A 22,634-nucleotide genomic window follows, 5' to 3' on the forward strand; every position below is an offset into this window, starting at 1 on the left:
CAAGAATTGTGGGTTGACAGCAACAAGAGAGGGAACAGTATATCTTTTGTAATCTTGTCTTCATGCCTCTCTCCTTCATAAACCAACTCCTTCATGTTGCTCAGCGAAAGGAAACGAGAGAAAGAGCGGAAGACTGCTCTCGTCTGAGTCACCATTTCTTCCGAACTTCTGCTTATTTCACACACACTTCTCTGGCTCATATAAAGATGTTCTGTTTTATGTCAGTAATATTTCATTTATGCAGGTCTTAAAGGAAGATAGTGGTCCTGATAATAAAATGTCTTCACTCCTCCGGCCAAGCACATCACCCAGGTATGGTGAAAGCAAGGCCAGGAAATTCCAGCATGTTCTATCTTTCCAAACTGCACCATTTCAACATGAGCCCCTTAAAACAAAAATTTCCTCAGAATTTTCCTCAGAAAAATACTACACTGGTAGAAGGATGCTTCTTAGCAAGGCTAAAACAAAGCAAAGCTAACACAAAGCTGTTTATACGACACAATTATTTAGCAAGCCAGAGCTTATTAAAGCAGTAACTCACCAAAATCATACACTTTTCTGTACATTTACACAATTAGTCAAGTTTCCTGTCTGAAGTGTACTTCTTCACTTTTGCACTGAAGCTAATTTCGCTAATAACAAATTTGTTAAGGAGGCTAACAGGCGCTAGTTTAGTGTCATCCATGTCTGAAATATCACACACTCATCTCACACTGGTCTCCCTCAGGTTGTTTGGTCATCTCAAAAACATGTATGTGGTTTCTGAACCACTGTTTATGAAATTAGCTTTGTAGCTCAGCTAGTTAGAGCAGCTAGTTGTTTTCCATTCAGCATTTTCACTGAACAAAACACCTAAAATTGTAGCTGTATACTGATGAACCATTTAATAAATGAACTATTGTTCATTCATATTCATTTATGAATAGCTTTCTAAATTACCCACCAAAATGGATAAAGGATAAACTGGTGGATCTGTTATGCTTTGGAGACAATTGCGGATAATTATCTTTTAGAAAAATGACGTTCATTACTCCAGGCCATTTCCTGACACTTGTAGAATCTATGCTAGGCCTGTTCTGGAGGTTTGTGGAAGCCCATGGTACTTTATATAATTTTTTTCCTTAAATGTATCACCCATCTGTATATCATCTGTATAGTTATGGGCTACATTTCAGCACAGTTTCAACAAACACACATTAAAAAATGATAAAAAAGAATCTGATTCTGATTGTTAAATGCACTGTAATTCACACACATGCTTCAGTGTACATGCTACGTAATTAAAAAGCACAGCTTGTGTTCAACTTTTCTTATGCAAAGCCACCGCTGTAACATTTTATTGTCTAAAACTAGAACTGTTCTATAATTTACATCACAGTGCTAGTGAATTAAGACATGTAGTTTTTTTGTACATCAAAAAAAATAAAGCTTAGAATAGCAGTTCATTAATACACCCTTAAAAAACAAGTTAAGACCCAAGTTTATGTGCGTTCTAGTGATTATAGTCCTTTAAATCCCGAAATGTCAGGTAAAAATATGAATAAAAAAATCACGTAGCCTCCACAATCTTCTTTGGTTACTTAGTTTGAGTGTGTAGAGCTTTTAAGGGTACGTGGTGAGTGTTCTACAGCGTCCTAATGTGTATCCTTGTATAGGGTGCTGTATATTCCCTGCTACCTCACCCCCTTTGGAGCTGCAGTTCCAGTCTACAGAAGAAGTTCCACATGCTTTAGATATGTTAGAAAAAAAGGAGAGTTGATAACTCTTCATAACGACGGCAATGGATGGCTGTACACAATCGTAATGAAACTGGACCGTTCATTCGTATCGTACAGTGTTTGCTAGGAGAGCTGCTCCATCTCAAACTGGCTGTGTCCATTAGCCCACGTGTCAGATGTCCGTAGGTACCCATGGCCAGGTTTTTGGGACTCCTCGGCAAGGCAGTGTGTGTGTGTAATTGTGTCAGGTGGAGTAGGATCGGGAGGCTTGTGGTCGTAGTAGAGCGCCCAGAGCAGCGTGAGGGTCAGCGTCATGGCCAGGATCTGCGCCACTCCTATAGACACACCCAGGAAGCGAAGGACCTGCAGCTGCTTCGTGCCTCGGATGAAACTGTATATCTTGGGACCGCAGCCCTGGAAATTGACCAAACATGGTCATTTAAAATGGCAGTTTGTAAAAATAAGTGTCCTCTGCTGCTTGTAATGTGAATGAAAACAATGCACCTGGTACTAATATCCATCTGGACAGCTGAGACAAAGAAACATTTACCTATAAAACATGCCATTTTCATGTCTCCCTGTCTGTGACTGAATTTAGTCAGCAAAGGTGCTTACTGAAAATTTACTCATCATATTTACCTAATTACATTTTTAAATAAATTGTACTTTAATTTATTTAAAATTTTATTTAATTTATTTAATTTAATAGCTTTAATGGGGTTGATGTTACTTCATTACATTTGAATATGTTTTTAATGCCACTTTTTTCTCTGTGGCTGAATCCCAAATGGCATTCTTTTGTACACAGTGCACTTCACCAGTTACAGTGCCTTGCATAAGTATTCACCCCCCTTGAATCTTGTAGTAATACAACCTGGAATTGAAATACTTATGCAAAGCAGTGTATAAATCAACATTATTGTATATCCTATGTAGTAAGCATAATAAGTGAATATGAGGATATTTGGAGATGTGTCCTAGCTGCGTTCAAGGAGTTTAAAAAAATAGATTAACTAAAATGTATATCTTTTACAATTTTGTTAACGTAGGCTGAAGATTTATTGGCTCTTTAGACGATTTGGATTTTTCATTTGCGTGAGAGAACATGAGAATGAAAAGAAAAAAAGGAAAGGTCATTAAACTCTAACTCGAGAAACATGATCCTACACATCTCGTAAACATAAAACTTTACGATAAAGTAGCGGAACTAAAGAGCTGTTCCAGCTGTTTGGGGCGGAGCCTATTTCTGGGCCAGAAAAATGTAAACAAAAGCTTTAAAAAAGGAAGAGATTAGATTAAGATCAACTGCATGGCAATACTGTGAATTTTAGTTTCTCTGTGGTATCTTCAAACTTCTATAATTCTTTCATGTCTTGAAACACTTAAAAATAGCATCTTTAGGAGTACTGATGCAGAAACAATCTACATCTAAACACATACGAAGCTCTTGTTCAGTTGCGTTTTGCTGCTCTGTCCACAGCACACATTTCTAACGCCTGTCAGCACAGCAGCTGCCACGGTAATATGTGAGAAATGCAACACTCATCCGGTGTGCGTATGTGTGTTGTATATGTGTGCGTGCATGTGAGTGTGTGTGTGTGTGTGTGTGTGAGAGAGAGAGATTTCCTATGCAGATGGAGCAATGTGGAAAGGCAGGTACATTATTTCCTGGCAGTGAGAGATTTGTGCTTTATGCCTGACACACCTCCTCACAGCAGAGGGAGAGAAGGAGAGACAGATAAAGATCGGTAAAGAGAGAAGTTGGAGGTGAAATCTGCTCTTGACTGGTTTCCTGAACCATCTATTCAACTCTCAAAAGCCAAGAGTCAGCTGTTTTAGTCTGTCAGTTACAGAATTATTGGCACCCTTCGTGATAAAAGGCAAAAGTGAGTGTATCAAATAAATATTACAAATTATTATTTGTTTTCTACTCGTTTTCTACTCGTTTTATACATTTTATTGGAGTAACTATATACCCATCAAAAACAAAAGTTGTTGTCATAAAAGCTATTGTTAAATAATTGAATTTTCTCTCAAAGTTTTATGGCATAAAATTATCGACACCACAAAAGAATATTTAAAATATGGAAAGAAAAATATTTTAAATAATTGTATTTTCTCTCAAATCCATATCTGGTAAACTATTTGACACCAGTAAAGAATATTTAAAATATTCCAAAAATGTTTAAAATCTTTTTAATATTTGTATTTCTTCTCAAAATCCCATGCAAAATTATTGACACCCCTAAAAGTATGTAAAATATTGAAAGAATTTTTTAAAAAGTCTTTAATAATTGTATTTTCTCTCAAAACAATGTGTAGGAAAGAATTGCCATCCCTAAAGAATATCTGAAAATATTGAAAGAATTTTTTTTTAAAGTTTTTAATAATTGTATTTTCTCTCAAAACTTTATTTTGACTCCACTAATGAATATTCAAAATATTGCAAAATTGTTTTAAATTTTTAATAAGTATATTTCATCTAAACATATGACACCCATGCATTTTTTTTGTTTTGTTTTTTGTTTTTAAATCCATCATTATGGAGAAAACGAGCTTTAACAGTAAAGAGACAGATGGTAGTTGAGCTGCACAATTCAGGTAATGAATATAAAACTACATAAAAATGCATTACGCTCAATCAGGACATACTGAAGACATTTTAAACATCTATACATTTGAAAGTGTGCCAAGACGTAGACACACAAGCATATTCTATCCATGAGGTTCAGTGTTGTTATTCTATCACCGAACTCCACCAAGCATTTGTATGGGTGCGGATAATCTCAAAAACCTGTGTTTTGCAGAAAGAAAAAAAAAAACTACACTACTTAAGTAAAAAAAAAAATCTTGCTTATAATATAATGACTGCATGTTATTCATTTTAAACAATTTACTTCTGGCCTTTTTAGTGAAGGGTGCCAATACTTTTGGAGCTGATTTGATTGAAGTGATTGTGTGTATGGGGTGTATTTTTTCCTGAAAGAATAGACTGTGTTTTGTAAAAAGTGATGCGTGTGTGTGTGTGTGTGTGTGTGTGTGTGGGCTAGAGCGTAATAAGGGAGGGGAATTCGGATATGATCTGACCACAGCCCGGGTACACTGTGTCCGAGGCCATCCTGACCAACCCCACAGCACCGTTCTGAATCCAAACACAACTACAGCCTGACATAATTCTGTCCAAACTCGACCGCTGCCAACCGAAGACAAAATAAACCTTGACATTTTTGTCAAGTGTGTTAGCTTGCTGCAACAACAGTTTACCGCCAGTCTTGCAGCTGGTAGCTCATTCGCGATATAAAAACTGTTCTTAGAAACACGGGCTCCTCAGTGGTTCTATGGACAGTTAAAGCTTCCTAAAGAAAAAGAAAAACCTGCATAGAAGCTTTAAAACCACCCAAAATCCCACTGAGAATCACAGAGCGAACCATGAATTGAGATGGAGTAAGCCAATCGAGGCTGATCAAAATGAAATGTTTATTAATTTTTTTTAATAAGTGTTTTATTATTTTATTACATTTTTGAAATTAATTGTTCACTTCAAATCTAATCGCTTTCAGATCTATTCTGAGTCAAACTGCAAGTTAACCAACATGACCAGTGCAAAAAATAGTTCTGTGAGGTTCATCTGACACGTTTCAAAGTCTTCCAAGCTAGTTAATGAAAATGTTATTTTAATATCTTTTCAATGATAATCGTGAGATTGATATCTAACTAATATTTTAACATTTTTCTTTGCTGAGACTGACATCATTTAGGATTTGTCATGAAACAAATCTTTAACATTAAATGACTAAATGTTGGGTTTGGATTATATGTAATGTGCTCCTAAACTGGACTTGTCGACAGAGTGCAGTGTTTAGGCTGTATATAAATATATAACAGTTTATTCAGGATTCATTTGGATTGACGGAAATCTCTGGAGTGATGGAAAACCAAGGCAACCATATCTGTCATCAGATCATGAGGAAATAAAAATGAATCATTAATATCAGTCTAATTCACCTAAATGTCCTCCATAGTTACCTTCAGATCTCACTTTTACAGATTTATGCACGGTGCTTTTGATCGGCATACTACATATTTATTAGTCATAATAAACTTTAGACAGCCTTCTTCAACTGGTACTAAAGTTCATTATCAGCTTTCATCTAATATCTATAAGTCTAGTCCTTCCTACACACAAGGTCATCTTTTGTAAAATTTTATTCAAGCCTGAAATGTTGAACGCGACCCGACAGTAGACTTAGTTCCTTCTGAGCATGAAATATATTTGAGAACTGATCTTGAACCTGATGTGAAAGACATCTCAAGCTGTCTAGTGAGTGCTCTAGCCTTAGTGAGGGCATGTATGTGTGTGTGTGTGTGTGTGTGTGTGTGTGTGTGTGTGTGTGTGTGTGTGTTTACTCAACTTCAGCTTCTTATCCAATTGCTCTAGAAGTGCAATTTACGACTTCACCCTCTAGTCACTTTGCATGTCATGTCACTCTAATTACACACACATACACACAGACACACACACAACTTAGAGAGTCACTTCTCAGCCTCTTCTCGTTTGACCCTCTTATCTGTTGAGTCAAAGAATTCTTTATCTCTCATTACGGAGTCGTGCTGCATTACAATCACCTTCCACAAAAGAGTTCGGCGGCTGAGGCTCGTCTTTAAAAAGAGCTTTCAGAGCCTGAGGCTACTGAGCGTTCTCTAATTACCCCAGGCTTGAGGCGATCGTTCCTCTACACAGCCGCCGGCCACCACCCAGGCTTACCTCCTGATAGAGGTCGCTCAGGTCACTGTAGTGGGCGTGCCGAGCGCAGCCTGCATACTGATTGGAGCAGCAGGAGTCAGGTGGCCACTCCATCTCCGTCATCTCGAGCCAATCGGTGAAATAGATCACGCCGCAGCATTTAAACTGAAAACCAGGACAGATTCAGGACGGAGAAAAGCGTTAATTCCCTCCAGAGGTAAACTGGTGCAATGGTATGAAGCAGACACAAAACAAAAGAATCACAAGACTACGAGTTAAAGAAAACAAATAAAAAGCATGGAACTAAAAGCATCAAGCAGAAACACACAGACTACATGAGGAAAGATGTCATGTCAATATCACTTCCTCTCTCTTAACCGTTTTCTCTTCTTTTTCTTGTGCGGAAAAAAAATCCGGCCCTTTTCAGGACCTTTTCTGATTGACGTTTTAACTTTCCACGCTTTCAGTGCTCAATGGGGTTGTTGGGTTTTTTTTGCTTACAGTAATGAGCATTAACTTGTCATGAAACCACGAAATAATTAATCCATTAAATAAATTTGGGGAAATTAGTGGATGTCAAAAATCAAATGATTTAGATCATTACTGTCTTATTCTAACAAATGAACATTCATATTTATTTAAAAATGTTTTCTGAATTTCCATACTTTTCCCACCTATCTATCTATCTATCTATCTATCTATTGGCTTACTTGTTTTTAAAAACAGCAGTTGGAGCTCCTGTTTATTGTTTCTCATTAAATGTAACTATAAACTCATAAAAAAACGTATAATGTGGTAACAGGAACGCTGTTTCACACCGCCCCATCCTTGATTATTTTCCTATAACAGCACATCCTGTCTTGTTTTATTGAGCAATCTCAAATAAAATGTAATAAACAAAATGAACAGGATTAAAACTAAACCACGCCCACTGTTGTGTGAGGCATTTACACACTGCAATACTGCATCCTCACCTCAGTCTGAAAGGAGTTCCAGGCGTGTGTTAGCCACTGGTAGCGCTGCAGACCGTAGTTGGGCATGCGTGACTTCAGGCTGATCATGTCTGACCTCTGCACTGATGGCTAAACACACACATACACACACACACATACACACACAGATACAGAGGATACGCAATATCAAAAAACTTGCATTCATCTCTACCACAAATTGCAGTTACTTGTGCTTTCCTGAAGGTTTGGTGGTATCTGTGGTAACTGAGGCTGAAACTGAGGCATGGCCATGTTTATGTGTCTACACTGGTCATTGGTAACTCATAACCACAAATTCTTCCCTCTGAAAAAGTAGCATATTTAAAAGGATGAATTACAACCAAACACTGATATCCTGATATAACCTGTTTGATAAAAGCAAAAAATTATTTTCCATTAAAATACTCTAAAAACACCAAATTAACTGTGATATACAGCACATGTAATACTACCACTACTATTATTACTACCTCTACTACCTCTACTGCTGTTTCTACTACTACCACTACTACTTCTATTACTTCTTCTACTACTATTACTACCACTACTACCTCTACTGCTGTTTCTACTACCACTACTACTTCTATTACTTCTTCTACTACTATTACTACCACTACTACCTCTACTGCTGTTTCTACTACTACCACTACTACCTCTACTGCTGTTTCTACTACTACCACTACTACTTCTATTACTACCTCTACTGCTAATTTCTACTACTACCACTACTACTACCAATATTACCTCTACTGCTGTTTCTACTACTGCCACTACTACTACTATTACTACCTCTACTGCTATTTCTACTACTACCACTACTACTACTAATATTACTACCACTTCTACTACCAATATTACCTCTACTGCTGTTTCTACTACTGCCACTACTACTACTACTACTATTATTACTACCACTACTACTACTACTAGTACCACTGCTACTACTACTACTACTACCACTACTACCTCTACTGCTATTTCCACTACTATTACCACTACTACTGCTGCTGCCACTACTACTTCTAGCACTACTAGTAATATTATTACTTCACTACTACTACTACTACTACTACTAAAGTACTAAAGCCTCTTTGCTTTGTTCTGAATGGACTGCACTAATTTTTTACCTTTTTGGGACTAATTTTGCAGTGCTGCTGTTATTTATCACAATCAGCATGCGAAACACAAGCACGAGGGAAATGATCCACGACATTAAGCACTTTCCATAAACGTTTATTGACTGTCTGTCCCAACATCTGCCCTTAGAAGTGAGTTTAGAGTAAACAAGTTTTCTATTTAGAGAAATGTGTTGAAATTCTTGTCTGTGGTAATCACACATATGCTGCAGATGTTGTGGATAGATATCACTTTGAAAAACGTTGTAGTATTCGTAGTATTTCTGGTAAGGAAAGAAATCAGTATTAGTCGTTATGTAAATTAAAAATGGGGCTTGGGAGAGCTGTGAGAATTTTCACTGTTGGACAGACATTTTATTTGGCTTGCAGTGTGATATATCAGCACGGTCCGGTGTAATTTCCAATAATTCCTCAAGTTTATGGCATGATATTAATTCACATGAGGCAGCTGAAACATCAGTACGCTCCATATTTCGCAGATGAATGTCTCTCTCATGAGCACTTTATTGAGCAGCACTGCTGTAAAACATCCCGCACTTAAACACCTTTTTCTGGCAGACTGCTGGAGCGAGACACCCTGCCTCAGGCGCCCTTCGCATGCTCTGGAAACCTTGTTTTGCTTCTTTCACCCTGACTGGCAGAGTACCCACAATGCACCTGGGGCAGGTGTGTGTCAGAGAGTGGAGTCTGATAGCAGAAACGGGGGAAATGCAGCAAGTGGAATTTACTGACTGCCACATGGCGATGTGGAGAAAGGGACAGAAGGGACAATAGGGATAATGTTGCAGGGCCAGGTGCAGAGGCGTAGGCTCTTAGTGAGTGGCCACACACACACACTCATACACAGGTCAGTTTCGGTCACACCTGCGCTATGGTACATATCAAAACCTTTCAAGGGTCTTTCGATTGCTGATAAGATCCTGCCTGTAGGGTGTGTGTGTGTGTGTGTGTGTGTGTGTGTGTGTGTGTGTGCCCTAGAGGTTAGGCTTATCTCTGATCCACTCAATCTAACAGTAGCAGATGCTACCGGCAACCACATTTTTCTCCCTTTTTCCTTACAAGCTCATTTCACGAACAGCTCCTCAAAAAGACCTTAGCAACACGCACACACACACACACACACACACACACAAAATCTTCTGTCTGTTGTAATACCTATATTTTCCAAATTATCTACCAAAAAAATCCAAAATAATAAAAAAGAGAAAAATGTTTCCTGTAAAAAGGCAAAAAGTGGAGAGATTTAACATTTTGAACTGATCTCATTTTAGGTTTTTTTTTTTTTCTTTTTTTTTTTTTTTACTATTAATATCTTACTTGGAGCATCATTATGTTATGTACATAGGGTGTACAAACTTTTTTACAAACTGTAAATGATGCTATGCCTCATTAATATCTACTCCTATTCCTAAGTATAACCTCGTTAACTAAAATAAAACCTCCAACATGTCACTTCATGTGGACAAGCCACCAGATCAACTTATTATGAAGTTATTCAAAAAAAGCTCATGAGTCAGTAACTACAGTGACGCTAACAGGAAATGCATGTAGTTACAGTACAAGAGCGAGGAATGTAAGTCTTCTCCCACCCACAGGTCGTAAAATTCACTGGGGTAATACTTAAATACTTAAAATGTCATTTCAGACAAGACTTTTTAAGTAACAATCTGCACAGCTTACTGTGATCTGACCAGGCTCTTCTCTGCCACTAAAGAAAAGGTGTTTGAGACTGGTCTCTAAACTCATTCCATTTAAGATTAGCCTATGTGTGGTGAGCACCGAAACCTGATCCACACTCTTATAGATGCAGTTAGGTTGCTTATCTGTGTGTGTGTGTGTATGTGTGTGTGTGTGTGTGTGAGAGAGAGAGAGAGAGAGATGTGAGACGTAACAGAGGTAGGTGAGAGGTCAGTATTCCCGTATTCTATTCATTACTCACCTCCTCGTATGTCCACACACCACTGGCCAACTCCACACAGAAGATCACCAACAGACTGCCAAAGTACTGCAGAGAGCACAAACACACAGGGATGTAAATCTTTTAAACCAGGATATTAAAGGAATACTCCAATATTTTTAATTCTTAGCTCCGCCCACTCTGTCTGTAACGTATATGTGATAAATAAAATTTCCCTGTTTTGAGAAAAGACCCCACTCAAGTCAAATCTCACATAATGGAAGTCTAAGGGCACTTGTTGAACTAAAAAACTATTTCGTAGAATGGTTCAGTGCTGTTGAATTCCCAATTCTGATTGGTCGGAAGATGTTTGATTAATTTTCTATAACAGCAGCTCTGAGAGTAGTGCCGGCTTCAAGACAAATCCCAGGTTTATAATAATGCGCTTGTTATAATGCGTTATCATTTCTATAGTAACAGCTCATTCACAGGGACTTGTATGGGGGACGCTCCTCATAATTTTAGCCTAATAATAAAAAACAGAAATGCTGTTTGACAAACAAAAAAACATGTATAATTGATGAAATGGTGATGGTTATTTTGCATATTTGGAAGGAGTCTCCAGTGTCAGAAGTAAGGCTGTCCCTTTAAGTTTTCTAACAAGTTTCCAGGAAAGTTTTTTGATTTTCTCTATAAATTGACAAGCTGTAATTTTGTCTTATTGACTTCAAGAGAGAAAACAAAGGATGTTGAAGGAACAGCTGTACATGACTGCTACAAATGTAAGTGATAACAGGAGCTGTCCTCCACAACATTAAACGTAACTATAAATGGATGACAAATTACATGTTGTAAATACATTAAAAATGTTTAGCAATGGAATAAAACCTGTTTGTTGATTATTATCCTATAATAATCCTCTATAACATCGTGTCATGTTTTATTTCTTATACAGTCCATCCTATTTTTTCAGAGCAAAGTTGATGGTGTACCTAAGTTCTAAACTAAATTCCTTTACTGTATCACTTCAGTGTTTGAAAGCTGGATAAAATGCTTTGGAAAGACTTTAAAACTCAAGTCCTTCTTTGTAATGGTTATAATTCTGAATTGCAATGTTTTTGATGGAATTCAACAACTGCCCCTAATCTTCCATTATAAACATATTTGCAATATTTTATTTTCTGTTATTGTACTGGAGGACGTGTTGAAATTCTGGTCCTTAGTAATCACACATACTGTCCATCTGCTCTGGATAGAGATGCGATTGAAGTGCTCTGGAGTATTCCTTTAAGGAGCAGAGGGAGAAAATAGATGTAGATGGCCGACGTAGAACGATGAGAAGATGACTGTGTGTAGGAGACGGAGAGAGAGAGATATCCCTGCACACTCTTATCTCATCTCTTTGTAAATGACTGTTATCATGACTGATGGGTCAGTATGGCGAGGACACACCTGCACTTTCAGCCTGAGATAGCGAAGAAAGGTATTCTCCATTCACTTCACACACGGACACACACTGTTGCACATCCATTTGGCCAGCGCATCCGACTTAACACTCAAACTGTCAACCAAACGCACTGTGAGGCCTTATTAAGATGAATGTTCATGTCAGGAGCAGGATTTGGCAGCGAGCTAGCGGCGCAGGCCTGGGTGACTGTGTTTATTTGGAAAGTCCAAATATTTGTGTTAAACAGATGTTCCTTGTAGTGCTATGATCCATTTGCTATTCGTCACACACACACCCACACACACACACGCACTATAAGACACTACATATATATTATACACTTGCATATATAAAATGCAAACCACAAAACCCTGACATGGCTTTTACACCTCCTCAATCCAAACATCTCACTTTTATAAATCTAGCTGATGTTAACTTTTAACCTTCTGATCATCTTTCTCTCATGCTGTCTGTCTCACACACACACACACACACACACACACACACATACACAGGTGCACACACATACACATAATACAAGGAGATAACATCATGTGCCTCCTTAGCAAGTAGGGCTTTTTTTTTTTATTTTTTAGAATATGCATTTTTAACCAAGCGTGGACAAATCATAAATTTATTAGAAAGGTAAAACAGAAACTCTGTTCTGGCACCCACGTGGTGGAATGAACTTCTGAACAGCTGAGTCACCGGCAGTCTTCAAACAACATCTAAAGACCTACCTCTTCCTGAACTACTTAAATTAGCACTTTAATTTAAAAAAAAATACTGCAGAATCTGTGTGCTTTTCTTATTATATTACTTCCCCAACAGAGTTTTTAGACTGATAGTATTCTTAGTCTGTGACCTAGTGAACCAGTATCAGGATATATTTACCGATAAAGACTCCAAAGCACTTCTGTAGGTCGCTCTGGATACGGGCATCTTCCAAATGCCACAAATATAAATGCAAATGTTTGTAGCTAGACAGAGTGAAGTATTGACTCTCTGTCAAAATGCCACAGTACTTACTTACCCCCTGAATTTTGGTCACTAGCCTGGTTGTCTGGAACAAGCAGAATTTGTGTCCAGGCTATTAGTTTTTTTGGTGGTTGCTCAGCAGACAAAATTTAAAAGTCTACTTGTTATTGATTTTTGCAATAAAACCTACTATCATGTTTTGGGGAGATGGGAGGAAACTGGAGAACCCGGAGGAAACCCACACAGACACAGGGAGAACATGTGAAACTCCACACAAAAAACAGATTCAAAGTAATGTAGAAACAATGATTTACACAGCCTAGCTAAGAATTAAAACAGAAACAAAAGTGACAAATTCATAACAGCCTAGTAGTGTCACACTACTCCAAGCTTGCTTACTGTCATTTTAATAGCTCATGCCTGTTCACTCTAACTGTCTCCCTGCTGACCCTTCTCTCTTTGTGTGTGCATTTTCCCAGAGCATGTGTGTCCATGTGCAACTTCCTTCTTTGTGAACAGTCTGTGTATGTGTGTATGTGTGTGTGTGTGGGTGTGCGTGTGCAGTCCTCATATCAGTTATTAGGCTCCAAAACTCCCACTCATGCAAAACTCCTGCTAACTGTGTACTGATTATCAGTGGTCATGAACAGGTGATGAAAAAGCCGTCTACCCATATAGCCAAAGTTTCAAGTGCACTTTATATAAACAGTGTGTATACGTGTCTATTTGAAAGCGAGAACGTGTTTGTCCCTGTTCTCTCTATGTGTGCAATGCCGGCTGGTGAACAGAGGCTCAGGGAAACTAAAGAGCCTCTCTTTTTTCTCCAAGTCATCCCGCTTCATGCCTGGATTGCCTTACCTATTGAAGCTGCGTGAGATAATACTGCAGGCTCGCTGTAACCCAAACCCAGACAGGCCAGAGAGGAGAAGAGAGGAGAGGCAGTGAATAAAGAGATGAATGGAGAGACCCAGAAAGGGGAAGAGCAGGGCAAGTGGGGGAAGACGTCCCAGAAATCATGGTCCTCATCTGGAACAGGAGTCAGGCTTGAAAATCAAGGCCATGGTGAAATTCTTCTACATACTCTTGCCTCTTTATAGTCCAGCTCGGGTGTACAGCTGGGTCTCTACTGTTACAGTGACACTAGGAAGAAGGATTTTCATGAAATTGGCTAACCTCTTTTTCCCAACACTGTTGTATCTTTTTTATGTAACCAGACACCATAATGGTTGACGGCGCCAGCAGTTGCAGTTTTGGATGAACAGGTCATGAGGTAGTCATCTATCAGCATAGGCAAAGTTGCTCTGAATGAATAACATTTATGGCATGTAGTGGACACTCTTATTCAAGACATTCAATCTGTGTTTGAAGACACCAAGTAACTCAGCCATTAGAAGTTCCAGTACCTGGGCACCACAGGAGAGTGCTGTGGCTGGCAGAAGAAGACAAGCCTTACTTGTGGTGAGAACAGCTTGAGATGCAGTGTGCAGTTGGGCTGTTGCCATTCACATACAGGGAGAATGGTCCATTCTTGGCTCTGCAGATAAGCATCAGGGTTTTAAATCTAATGCTAGAAGCTATAGGAGGCCAGTGAAGGTAGAAGTGGAATGACATGAGTAAAGACAAGTTAGGCTGCTGCACTCTGGATCAGTTAAGAAGAAATAGCAAGTGCAGAAAGACCTACCAGAAATAAGCTGCAGCAGTCAAGTATTGAGATATTAAGGCACCTGAGTGGCTTCCTAGAAGAGAAATGGTCAAAGCCTCCTGATATTTTATCGGAGAACCCTGCATGACCGAGTCAGGGAACAATAGCTAATCCCTAAAGAGAACACTGATGCTTCAGTTAAACAGAATATCAAGGCACCAAACTCAAGTCACAGGTATGCATTTCCAGGAATACAAAGAAGCTCAGTCCTGCTGGGATTGGGCCATAGCTGATGAGCTGCCATCCATGATGAGATGTCTGCCAGATGTGAAAAGATATAAGTAGCAACCTGGGTATCTGACGGTGCAAAGGATGAGTAGAGTGTTCCTAGTATAGACCACACTGTATACTGTATCTATACTGTATCTAGTTGAAGCCATCTGAAAAGAAAAGTGAAGAGGCCCAAGCACTGAGCCTTGAGGGACACCTCTGCATTTACATTTACCTCTTTGGCTGACACTCTTTTTCAAAAGTGACCTACAGTTGAGGCAGGATACAATGGACAACTTATCAGTTGAGGGTGGGTCAAGGGCAGTTCAGGGTCAGTTCAAGGGCCCAAAAGTGGAAAATTGCTAGCTCTGGGATTTGAACTGTTGACCTTCCAACCAGAAGTCCAATGCCTCAAGCACTTAACCTCCACTGCCCTACGTGTGGGGGGTGTGGGTGGGGGTGGCGACCCTCTTCATGGACCATATCTGAATCCTTGCATGTTACCTGCTACGTACTTGAAGGGTTCCATGTTTAGCACAGGATCTGACCATTGCAAACCAGGTACCATAATGAGCCAGCAATTTCAAGGCTCATAAGGATACTATAGCAGAAGGATACTATAGCAGAATCATTGACCACCACAAAGCCAGTTTTTGTAAAGTAGGCTAACAAATAGAAGATGTATATAAGCCACACCACTGTATGTTAACTACTGTAAATGTGTTCACATGCTCATCTGAGCCTTAAGGTGGTGGCATCATTACCCCAACCCCTAAAAATCTTACCCAAGTCCCAAACCAGCAGGTTGATGTGCCTGATGCCATGTTGGTGGAAAAGCCCCATAATTGGCATCGTTTTTGGATTGCTTTAGTTTTATTGGCCTTTTTTCAAATTTCTCTCTCTCCCTCTCTCTGCTAATGGCCCATAACAATCTTAAAATGCCATCACTTAACAACCCAACATCGCACAGAATGCTAATCCACAACACTCAGAATAAATTTGTGGGCAAGGCTCTGTTCTGGCATTCCTCACCTGTCCATCACTTTAATTAATGTGGAGCACTGAGGCTGTAGCTTGCACCTCCTCTCTGTAATTTGCTGTAACGTGGGCCATAACTCTTCGTCTTGGCTATTCGCATGCTTTATGGCCATTTTAAACAGCAGGAGTAAACCACTACAAGCTAACAAAGAGGTTTCTACTAGCACATCATGCATTCTGTCCATCCTATTACCACAGTGTGGCCTCAGGAAAGTGGGCAAGGCTGAGCTTGTACAAAGATTTACAACATAAATGATCAGAAAGCATGACAACCTGAAGGGCCCTCTTAGGTTGGAAGTGCAAACTCAGATAGTGGGCTAACTGATGCAGAAAAAATGAAGAGTCAAGCTCCAGCTCTGGCTGCAAAGCTGGACTACATAACAACCAATGGCATGTACACATGTGAACGACGGCTGACTCTTATACCTTTTGGCAGAGTGATCCTTGTCTCTCGATGTAGGAAAAATGAATAAATGAAGGTCGTACTTTAATTTCTTAAATTTTAATAATGTATCAATTCTGTAAACAAATATAAAAACAATCACATATCATAAAAGTGATATTGCCTACAACTGAATCACTAGAACACCTGAACACCATTATTATACCCTACGGAGTAAGTACATACAGTGCCTTTCATAAGTATTCACCCCCTTGAACTTTTCCACATTTTGTAGTATTATAATCTGTTACTGAAATAGACTAAATTGGGATTATACTGCATGTCATGAATCTACACACACACACACACGCACACACAAGCACATGTGTATGTGTGCCTGTTCCCATACAAGTGTTGTTTCTTGCTTGCTTGCTTGCTCGCTTCCTCTCTCTCTCTCACTTTCTCTCTCTCTCACACACACACACACACACACACACAAAAACCCCCGCATGGAGACATACCCAGGAGAGGAGCAGCAGATTGCATTTCAGCGTGCCACAGTAGCCCACCATGGCCACGATGATTAAGAAACAGCACACAGCGATGACAACAGGATGGACCGCAGGGGAGTATGTGAGGACCGCTGCTTCTTCCAGCCTACAACACAGAGACAGAGAAGGAAGAGAGCAGAACTGGGAAGTCATTCATTGGCAGTCTTTTTGTTTATTTATCAATCCGTCCTGCCCTCCTCCTCCCCCCTTCCATCCTGCACAGGGCTGCATTTTTATTAATCCACCAGTTACAAGTAAATAATGACTGCACTCAGTGGAAATGTAAGCCTCCAACCTCTCACTGCCTCTCTCACTCTGTCCTCATGTCTCAATGATACATAGCCAGGAAAGGACATGGGAAAGCCTTGATGTGTAGCCTAGCTAATTTTGGATGAATGTGGACCACCAGTGCTCCCTCCTCACACACACACACACACACACACCTTTCTCTAACCAAAAACTTCACCTTTTGCACCATAGGATGACTTTTCTTTCTTGAGAGAGGGTACTAATAAACACACACACACACACACATTCAACCATAGCCACAATGGATACACAACAGTGTGAAACCGAAATACTCGACTCAGCTGTTATCTCATTATGTGGCATCCGTTCAGGGCAGATGAGATTTTTATTGCTGCAAAATGGAACTGAGTCAGCAAGTCAGGAAGTTGCAGCTCTGGAAAGCTCATTTTGCCATATTGCATTCATGTCTTAACACATTCTGCTTTCCGTTTATTTGTGGAAACCGCTGCAAGATTGTGCGCCGACTAAATAGTGTCTCACGGTGCTAAATTACACCTACGACAGACGAAGCAGAAGATAAGTGCCAGCTTCTTAATTTAGCATATCGCCTTAGGAATCTGTTCAGCTTCTTTTTTAAGAGTCAGAGTCTCTGGCCTGACTGTGAATCAGTTTGACTCACGATTCATTGGATTTTGATTTGATTCAAATTCAATATTTTTTGCACGTTCTAAACAATACGGTTTAAATTCCATACACTAAAAAGCAACCCGACTCAGTGATTTAAAAACATTTTTAAAATATTATATAATTCATATTTGTAAATATTATATATTATAGAATATCTATACCACGGCACTGTTGAATTCTTGAATCTGATGAGACAGGAGGTCTTAATAATAGCTCATACGGCAATCGACGTAATTTATGGTTAATAAAAAATGTGTTGTTATTTAACCACGACAAATATGTAATCATGGATATGGTTTTCTATAAGTGGGCATTAATTTAACAATTCCCATCATCGCTAATATGAGGTATGTTTGCGTGCAATTTAGGTTGTGCTTGTAGTTAATATTTCAAACTCTAATAATTTGCATATCGGGTCCGTAATCATGATCCAGTGATCAAACTCTGAGCTCATACAACCTTTTTTTTTTTTTCAGAAAAATCGTGAAACAGTCCCTGATTTTCAGTGAAAAAAGATGTTTTGCTGCTGCGGAAGCACATTCAATCCAAAAATCAAGCTACTATATGTAATCCAAATGAGGTGTTTACTAATTACTCAATTACACACCATGCTTTGTAGTGCAGAGATATAAAGTTCTGTTGATTCAGGTCTACTTAAAAAAACGTGTGTACTGTGTGAGCCGTGACTGGCTGTTTAAAATGCCTTTATTGTTTGTATTTGAATGGACGGAGCCATTCACACCTGCCCATTCAGGAACTCTCACCTGGTGTCCGCAGTTAAGGTGAGGACATTGTTCAGGTAATCCCTAAGCCACGCGGCCACTCCCAGCACACACAGGGCCATTAGCTGTGGAGAGAAAGAGGCTTTAGACTGGCAGCACATAAACAAATATACGTGTACAACTCAGTAACCTACATCCCTTCCAGCATTCACAATTCAGAGCCCTCTAAACCTTGTTTGTGTAAGGGTACTGTGGCATGTCTGTCTGACCCACTGAGATATGAGGAGCACGGTTTAGTTTGTGGGCCCCGTTGGCATTCTTGGCTGTGAAAGCGACACCCAGCACTTATCACATTTAATTCCCTAAAATAGTGTGTAGCAGAATGTGAAACATGCAGCACAGGCTTGGTTGGGGGTCAAAGAGGCAGCCCGCTACGTAGAGATATGGCTATGGGGCTTAATAGACCTTAATTCAGTGTGCAGTTGTTGGAACAGAAATATGGAAGGCCAAATGGATCAGAAGGGTAGCATAGAGAACCCTGAAGTCAGCCACTGCAGGGCTTAACTATTTTTCTCTCTGCTTTGTGGATGCAGGAGAACTATTTTAACCAGACCTATTCAGCAAAATAAAAGACCCTTTCATGATAATCTGTGCAAACATCAGACTTGGTTTCTCAGATACAGTATTTAATTTAGCCATATGCTATTTGGCAATTTTTAGCAATATACTGTTTTTTTTTTCAACAAGGCTTAAATTTGAGGAAGATGCAGACAAACAGAGCTCTACAAGCAGAGCTGAACTCCAGTATTATAATTTGATGTAACTATAAATCATAGTGTCGCATATTGGTGGTAATAAAAGCTTTTCTTTCAGACAAGAAATTTCAGGAACTGCTTTGTATAGACATTTAATCATTAAAGCAAACCGTGTTCATTTTGGAGCTGAAACTGAACTTACTTTCTCAATGAGAACCAGCTCTTTTGCAGTGGATAAACACTTGTTCATTGCAGATAGGCCACTGACACTTGGTGGGTGAATACGCATTGAATGCAAGTCTATTGTTGACTGTTTTGCTTACTTTTGTGCCATATCCCTGAGCTCTCACCCCAGCTTCCTAACAAGCTAGGAAATGTGAATAAAAGAATTTCACTCTCCCGTGCTTGTATATGTGACAATAAACATATCATTACAAGCCAATTATTTAAAATAGAGTATGTAGACTATGTATGTGGACCACTGTTATGATTAAAATGCAGTGAATTAACAAGTGAATCTGGTGTATCAGTAGTCATAATTTATCTGAAATAAACAAATATAGTGTGTCAATGTATATGAATTCAACTAAATTGCATGTCTTACTCTATTGTGTTTAAGGAAAAAAAGAGAAAACTTTTAAAGGCCTCTCCAGGCTTCCATACCATTTTTCATTAGCCGATTGTTGATTCACTGATTATGGTTTCATAACTTGATATATCTGTCATTTCCAATCAAAATTGTGAAAATGATTTAGCCTGTTTGGAATTATCTTGATTAGTAAATATGACATATATATGTAATTTTATCTTGGATTACAGTTCTTAAACATTTTGTAGCCAAAGACCACTTTTAAAAATAAAACTGTAAAATAAATTTCATAGCCATTTATTAACATAATCTAGCTATTCAAATTTTACTCTCAGGATTTACATGAGTACAATAATATTTTAGCTAACTGATTGGAAGCATAGGGTTTTTATTCCTGAAATTACCAACAACAGAACTACTTGTCAGGTTGCCAGGGCTACTTTTTTTTTTTTTTTTTGACAGATTGGATTACTATTGGATTGAGATTGCGTGTAGAACAGCAAGTCCGCAGGTGGCTGTTTTTAGCGCTAGTTTAAAAAATAGCATGCAGCCGCCAGGATCTTGTTTTAAAGCAAATAACCAGAATCAAATCAAATTAATTTCTACAATCATAGGCTATGGCAAACAAAGGGAAAATGTAAATGCAAGCAGTCTATCTACGATGTATAGAACCACTTCTGTTGTAAGATATATTGCAAAGATTGGGAGAGGGAAAGGGGATTATGGAGTGGATAATAGCCATATTAAATGATTATAAAAAGGAGTATTGCAGATACTGCAAATCAGAAATGCGTGTGCACAATGGTGAAGTTGTTTCCCATGCAAAGACTGAGAAAAAGAAGAAAAATGTGTCTTTGTTTTCCCATGCCTGAAGTTTTTGGTCTAATTGAGATGTAGTCTGGCTGGAATTTTTTTGCTGAGACCTGGCAATCCTCTTACTTCTGGTTTGTTAAATACTAGCATCTCTTCTATAATGGGGTCTATCTTAAACTTTGTTATTCAGTAAATCCACTGAAAGGAGATATATGCGCATGCTCAGTCTGCAAGGAATTGTGGGTGCTAACAGATGCTTACCTCACCTTTCCATTTTGAGGTGGTGTTGTCAGGAATTTTTGAGGGTGAGAAGTGTTAGAGTCCCAATTAAATTAGAGTGGAAAAAGTAGTAATAAAACTAATAACTGAATATACTCTATAACCAACGGCAGCATCCTGAAGCTCCCAGGAAATAACAGTGGGAAAGGAAAAGTACATGTGTAGCTCACCATACTTACAACTACCATATATACAGGAATATTCTGATGCCTGTATGCAGCTAAACATTGTATTCAGAATATGGCTGCAACCTGAATATAGATCTTAAACGGAATTTGATGTGCATGTAAATGTAGTCAGTGTGTCCAAAACTGAATAAACGAACTAATGTTGTGTCTCAAATTGCATACTTATGTAATGTTCTTAACAGTTTTTGAGTATAAACACTAACATTTCTCTTATTACAGTTAGTGTTTGAATTTGAAAAACCTCTTAAACCTGCCAGAAGGTCTGTTTTGAGTACCGGTCTTCTGGATTTCCTAGATGAGTAAATACTTTTGAACTTTTTAGTGATGATTTTTGATTAGAAATGCAAAGATCATGACAACCATCACGACGACAGCAGAGAGTTTTAAACAGACCCTGAGCTTCTCGGTCTGTTTAATGCTGCAGTGCATGAGATCTCTAAACATTACAGCTCGACTTGGGAAGCAGGACAGGGATGTTTGAGTATGTGCAGCTCAGATGGTGAAAGTGAAGCATGCTTGCATCTTTAGGCGTCCCATAGTGGTGTAACGCGAGCGGCCCGTCGACCACCTGCTGCCGTGCTCGGGCTTTCCGGCACAAACTGCAAGAAGTGAGCCTATTATTCCGCGCGGTCGTGTTCAGTCTGGGATGTGGGTCTTACCCAGAAGAGTAAGTTGATAGCGTAAAGCAGACAGCGCAGGCACTTCACCGAGTCCTCTCGGGCCATCGTGCACGCGCCTCATTCCTCATTCTACCGCTCTGACGCTGGCCACCGTGCGCGCGCGCGATCCGCTGGCAGATTTGTTGTTTTTTTGTTTTTTTTAGCCGAAATAGTGCAAGGAGAAAAACACTCCTTTGGCAGTCACATGGCTTGTCAGAAACCGATTAAAAGATAACGGTGGCGATCCGTGGGCGCTGTGTTAGCACGTGCAGCGCTCAGTGTGTGTCAGTGTGTGTGTTATATCCGTGGGAAGGCTTCTCTTTCTCCCTGAAAGCATTTGCAACAGGTGGTTTCGCTGCTTTTGCTGCTTCCTCGTGCCTCAGGATGGCGGATGCTCGCGCGAATGGGCACTTATGACGAAAAACAATCCCAGAGCCATTTGAACAGAAGTGCCATGCTGCAGTGGGGTTAATAATCCTCTTTCATTTCAGTGCCTTATTTAGTGGAAATAAGCAGCGCTGAAGTATAGGAAGGTCCCAGAGTGAGCTGCACGCGCTGTGGACTCCACTTTACTGCAGCTGACTGCTGTGGGAGCTGACTGTCTGACTTCACTCTGCTCAGTCTGGGGCAGGCTCTGTCAGTTTAACTTGTGCATGCATGTGGGAAGTTTGGGAGAACTCTCTCTCTCTCTCTCTCTCTCTCTCTGTCTCTGTCTCTCTCTCCCCCCCCGAGTGTCAGCCTCCGGGTCCTAAAGGCGAACTGAGTGCCTCCTCATTAGCTTTAACATTAGCAGAAGGAGAAACAGAACAGGCATTGATTACACAGAAATTACCCGGATGTCGTCATGTATTCATGCAAAAAAAAAAAAAAAAAAGAAAAGAAAAGAAAAGTGCGCGCG

General features: G+C 39.4%; 1 protein-coding gene across 3 annotated transcripts; it reads right to left on the reverse strand.

Annotated features, from left to right (window-relative positions):
- Positions 1-1,222: 1,222 nt before the first annotated feature.
- Positions 1,223-22,473, reverse strand: tspan12 (tetraspanin 12). Of its 3 annotated transcripts, none has more exons than XM_026922697.3 (7): positions 21,737-22,457; positions 18,496-18,578; positions 16,766-16,901; positions 10,530-10,595; positions 7,437-7,544; positions 6,484-6,627; positions 1,223-2,132 (listed from the first exon to the last, which is right to left on the reverse strand). In XM_026922697.3, the coding sequence occupies exons 1-7, from the start codon at positions 21,800-21,802 to the stop codon at positions 1,842-1,844; spliced, it is 894 nt and encodes a 297-aa protein (XP_026778498.1). In that variant the 5' UTR covers positions 21,803-22,457; the 3' UTR covers positions 1,223-1,841. The 3 variants fall into 3 exon arrangements, with proteins under 3 accessions (XP_026778498.1, XP_053097616.1, XP_053097617.1); XM_053241641.1 differs by lacking the exon at positions 21,737-22,457 and adding an exon at positions 20,872-21,723; XM_053241642.1 differs by having other exon boundaries at positions 1,873-2,132; positions 6,428-6,627; positions 21,737-22,473.
- Between the last annotated feature and the right edge of the window lie 161 nt (positions 22,474-22,634).

The sequence above is a fragment of the Pangasianodon hypophthalmus genome, chromosome 18 (assembly GCF_027358585.1).
Source record: "Pangasianodon hypophthalmus isolate fPanHyp1 chromosome 18, fPanHyp1.pri, whole genome shotgun sequence".
Taxonomy (NCBI): domain Eukaryota; kingdom Metazoa; phylum Chordata; class Actinopteri; order Siluriformes; family Pangasiidae; genus Pangasianodon; species Pangasianodon hypophthalmus.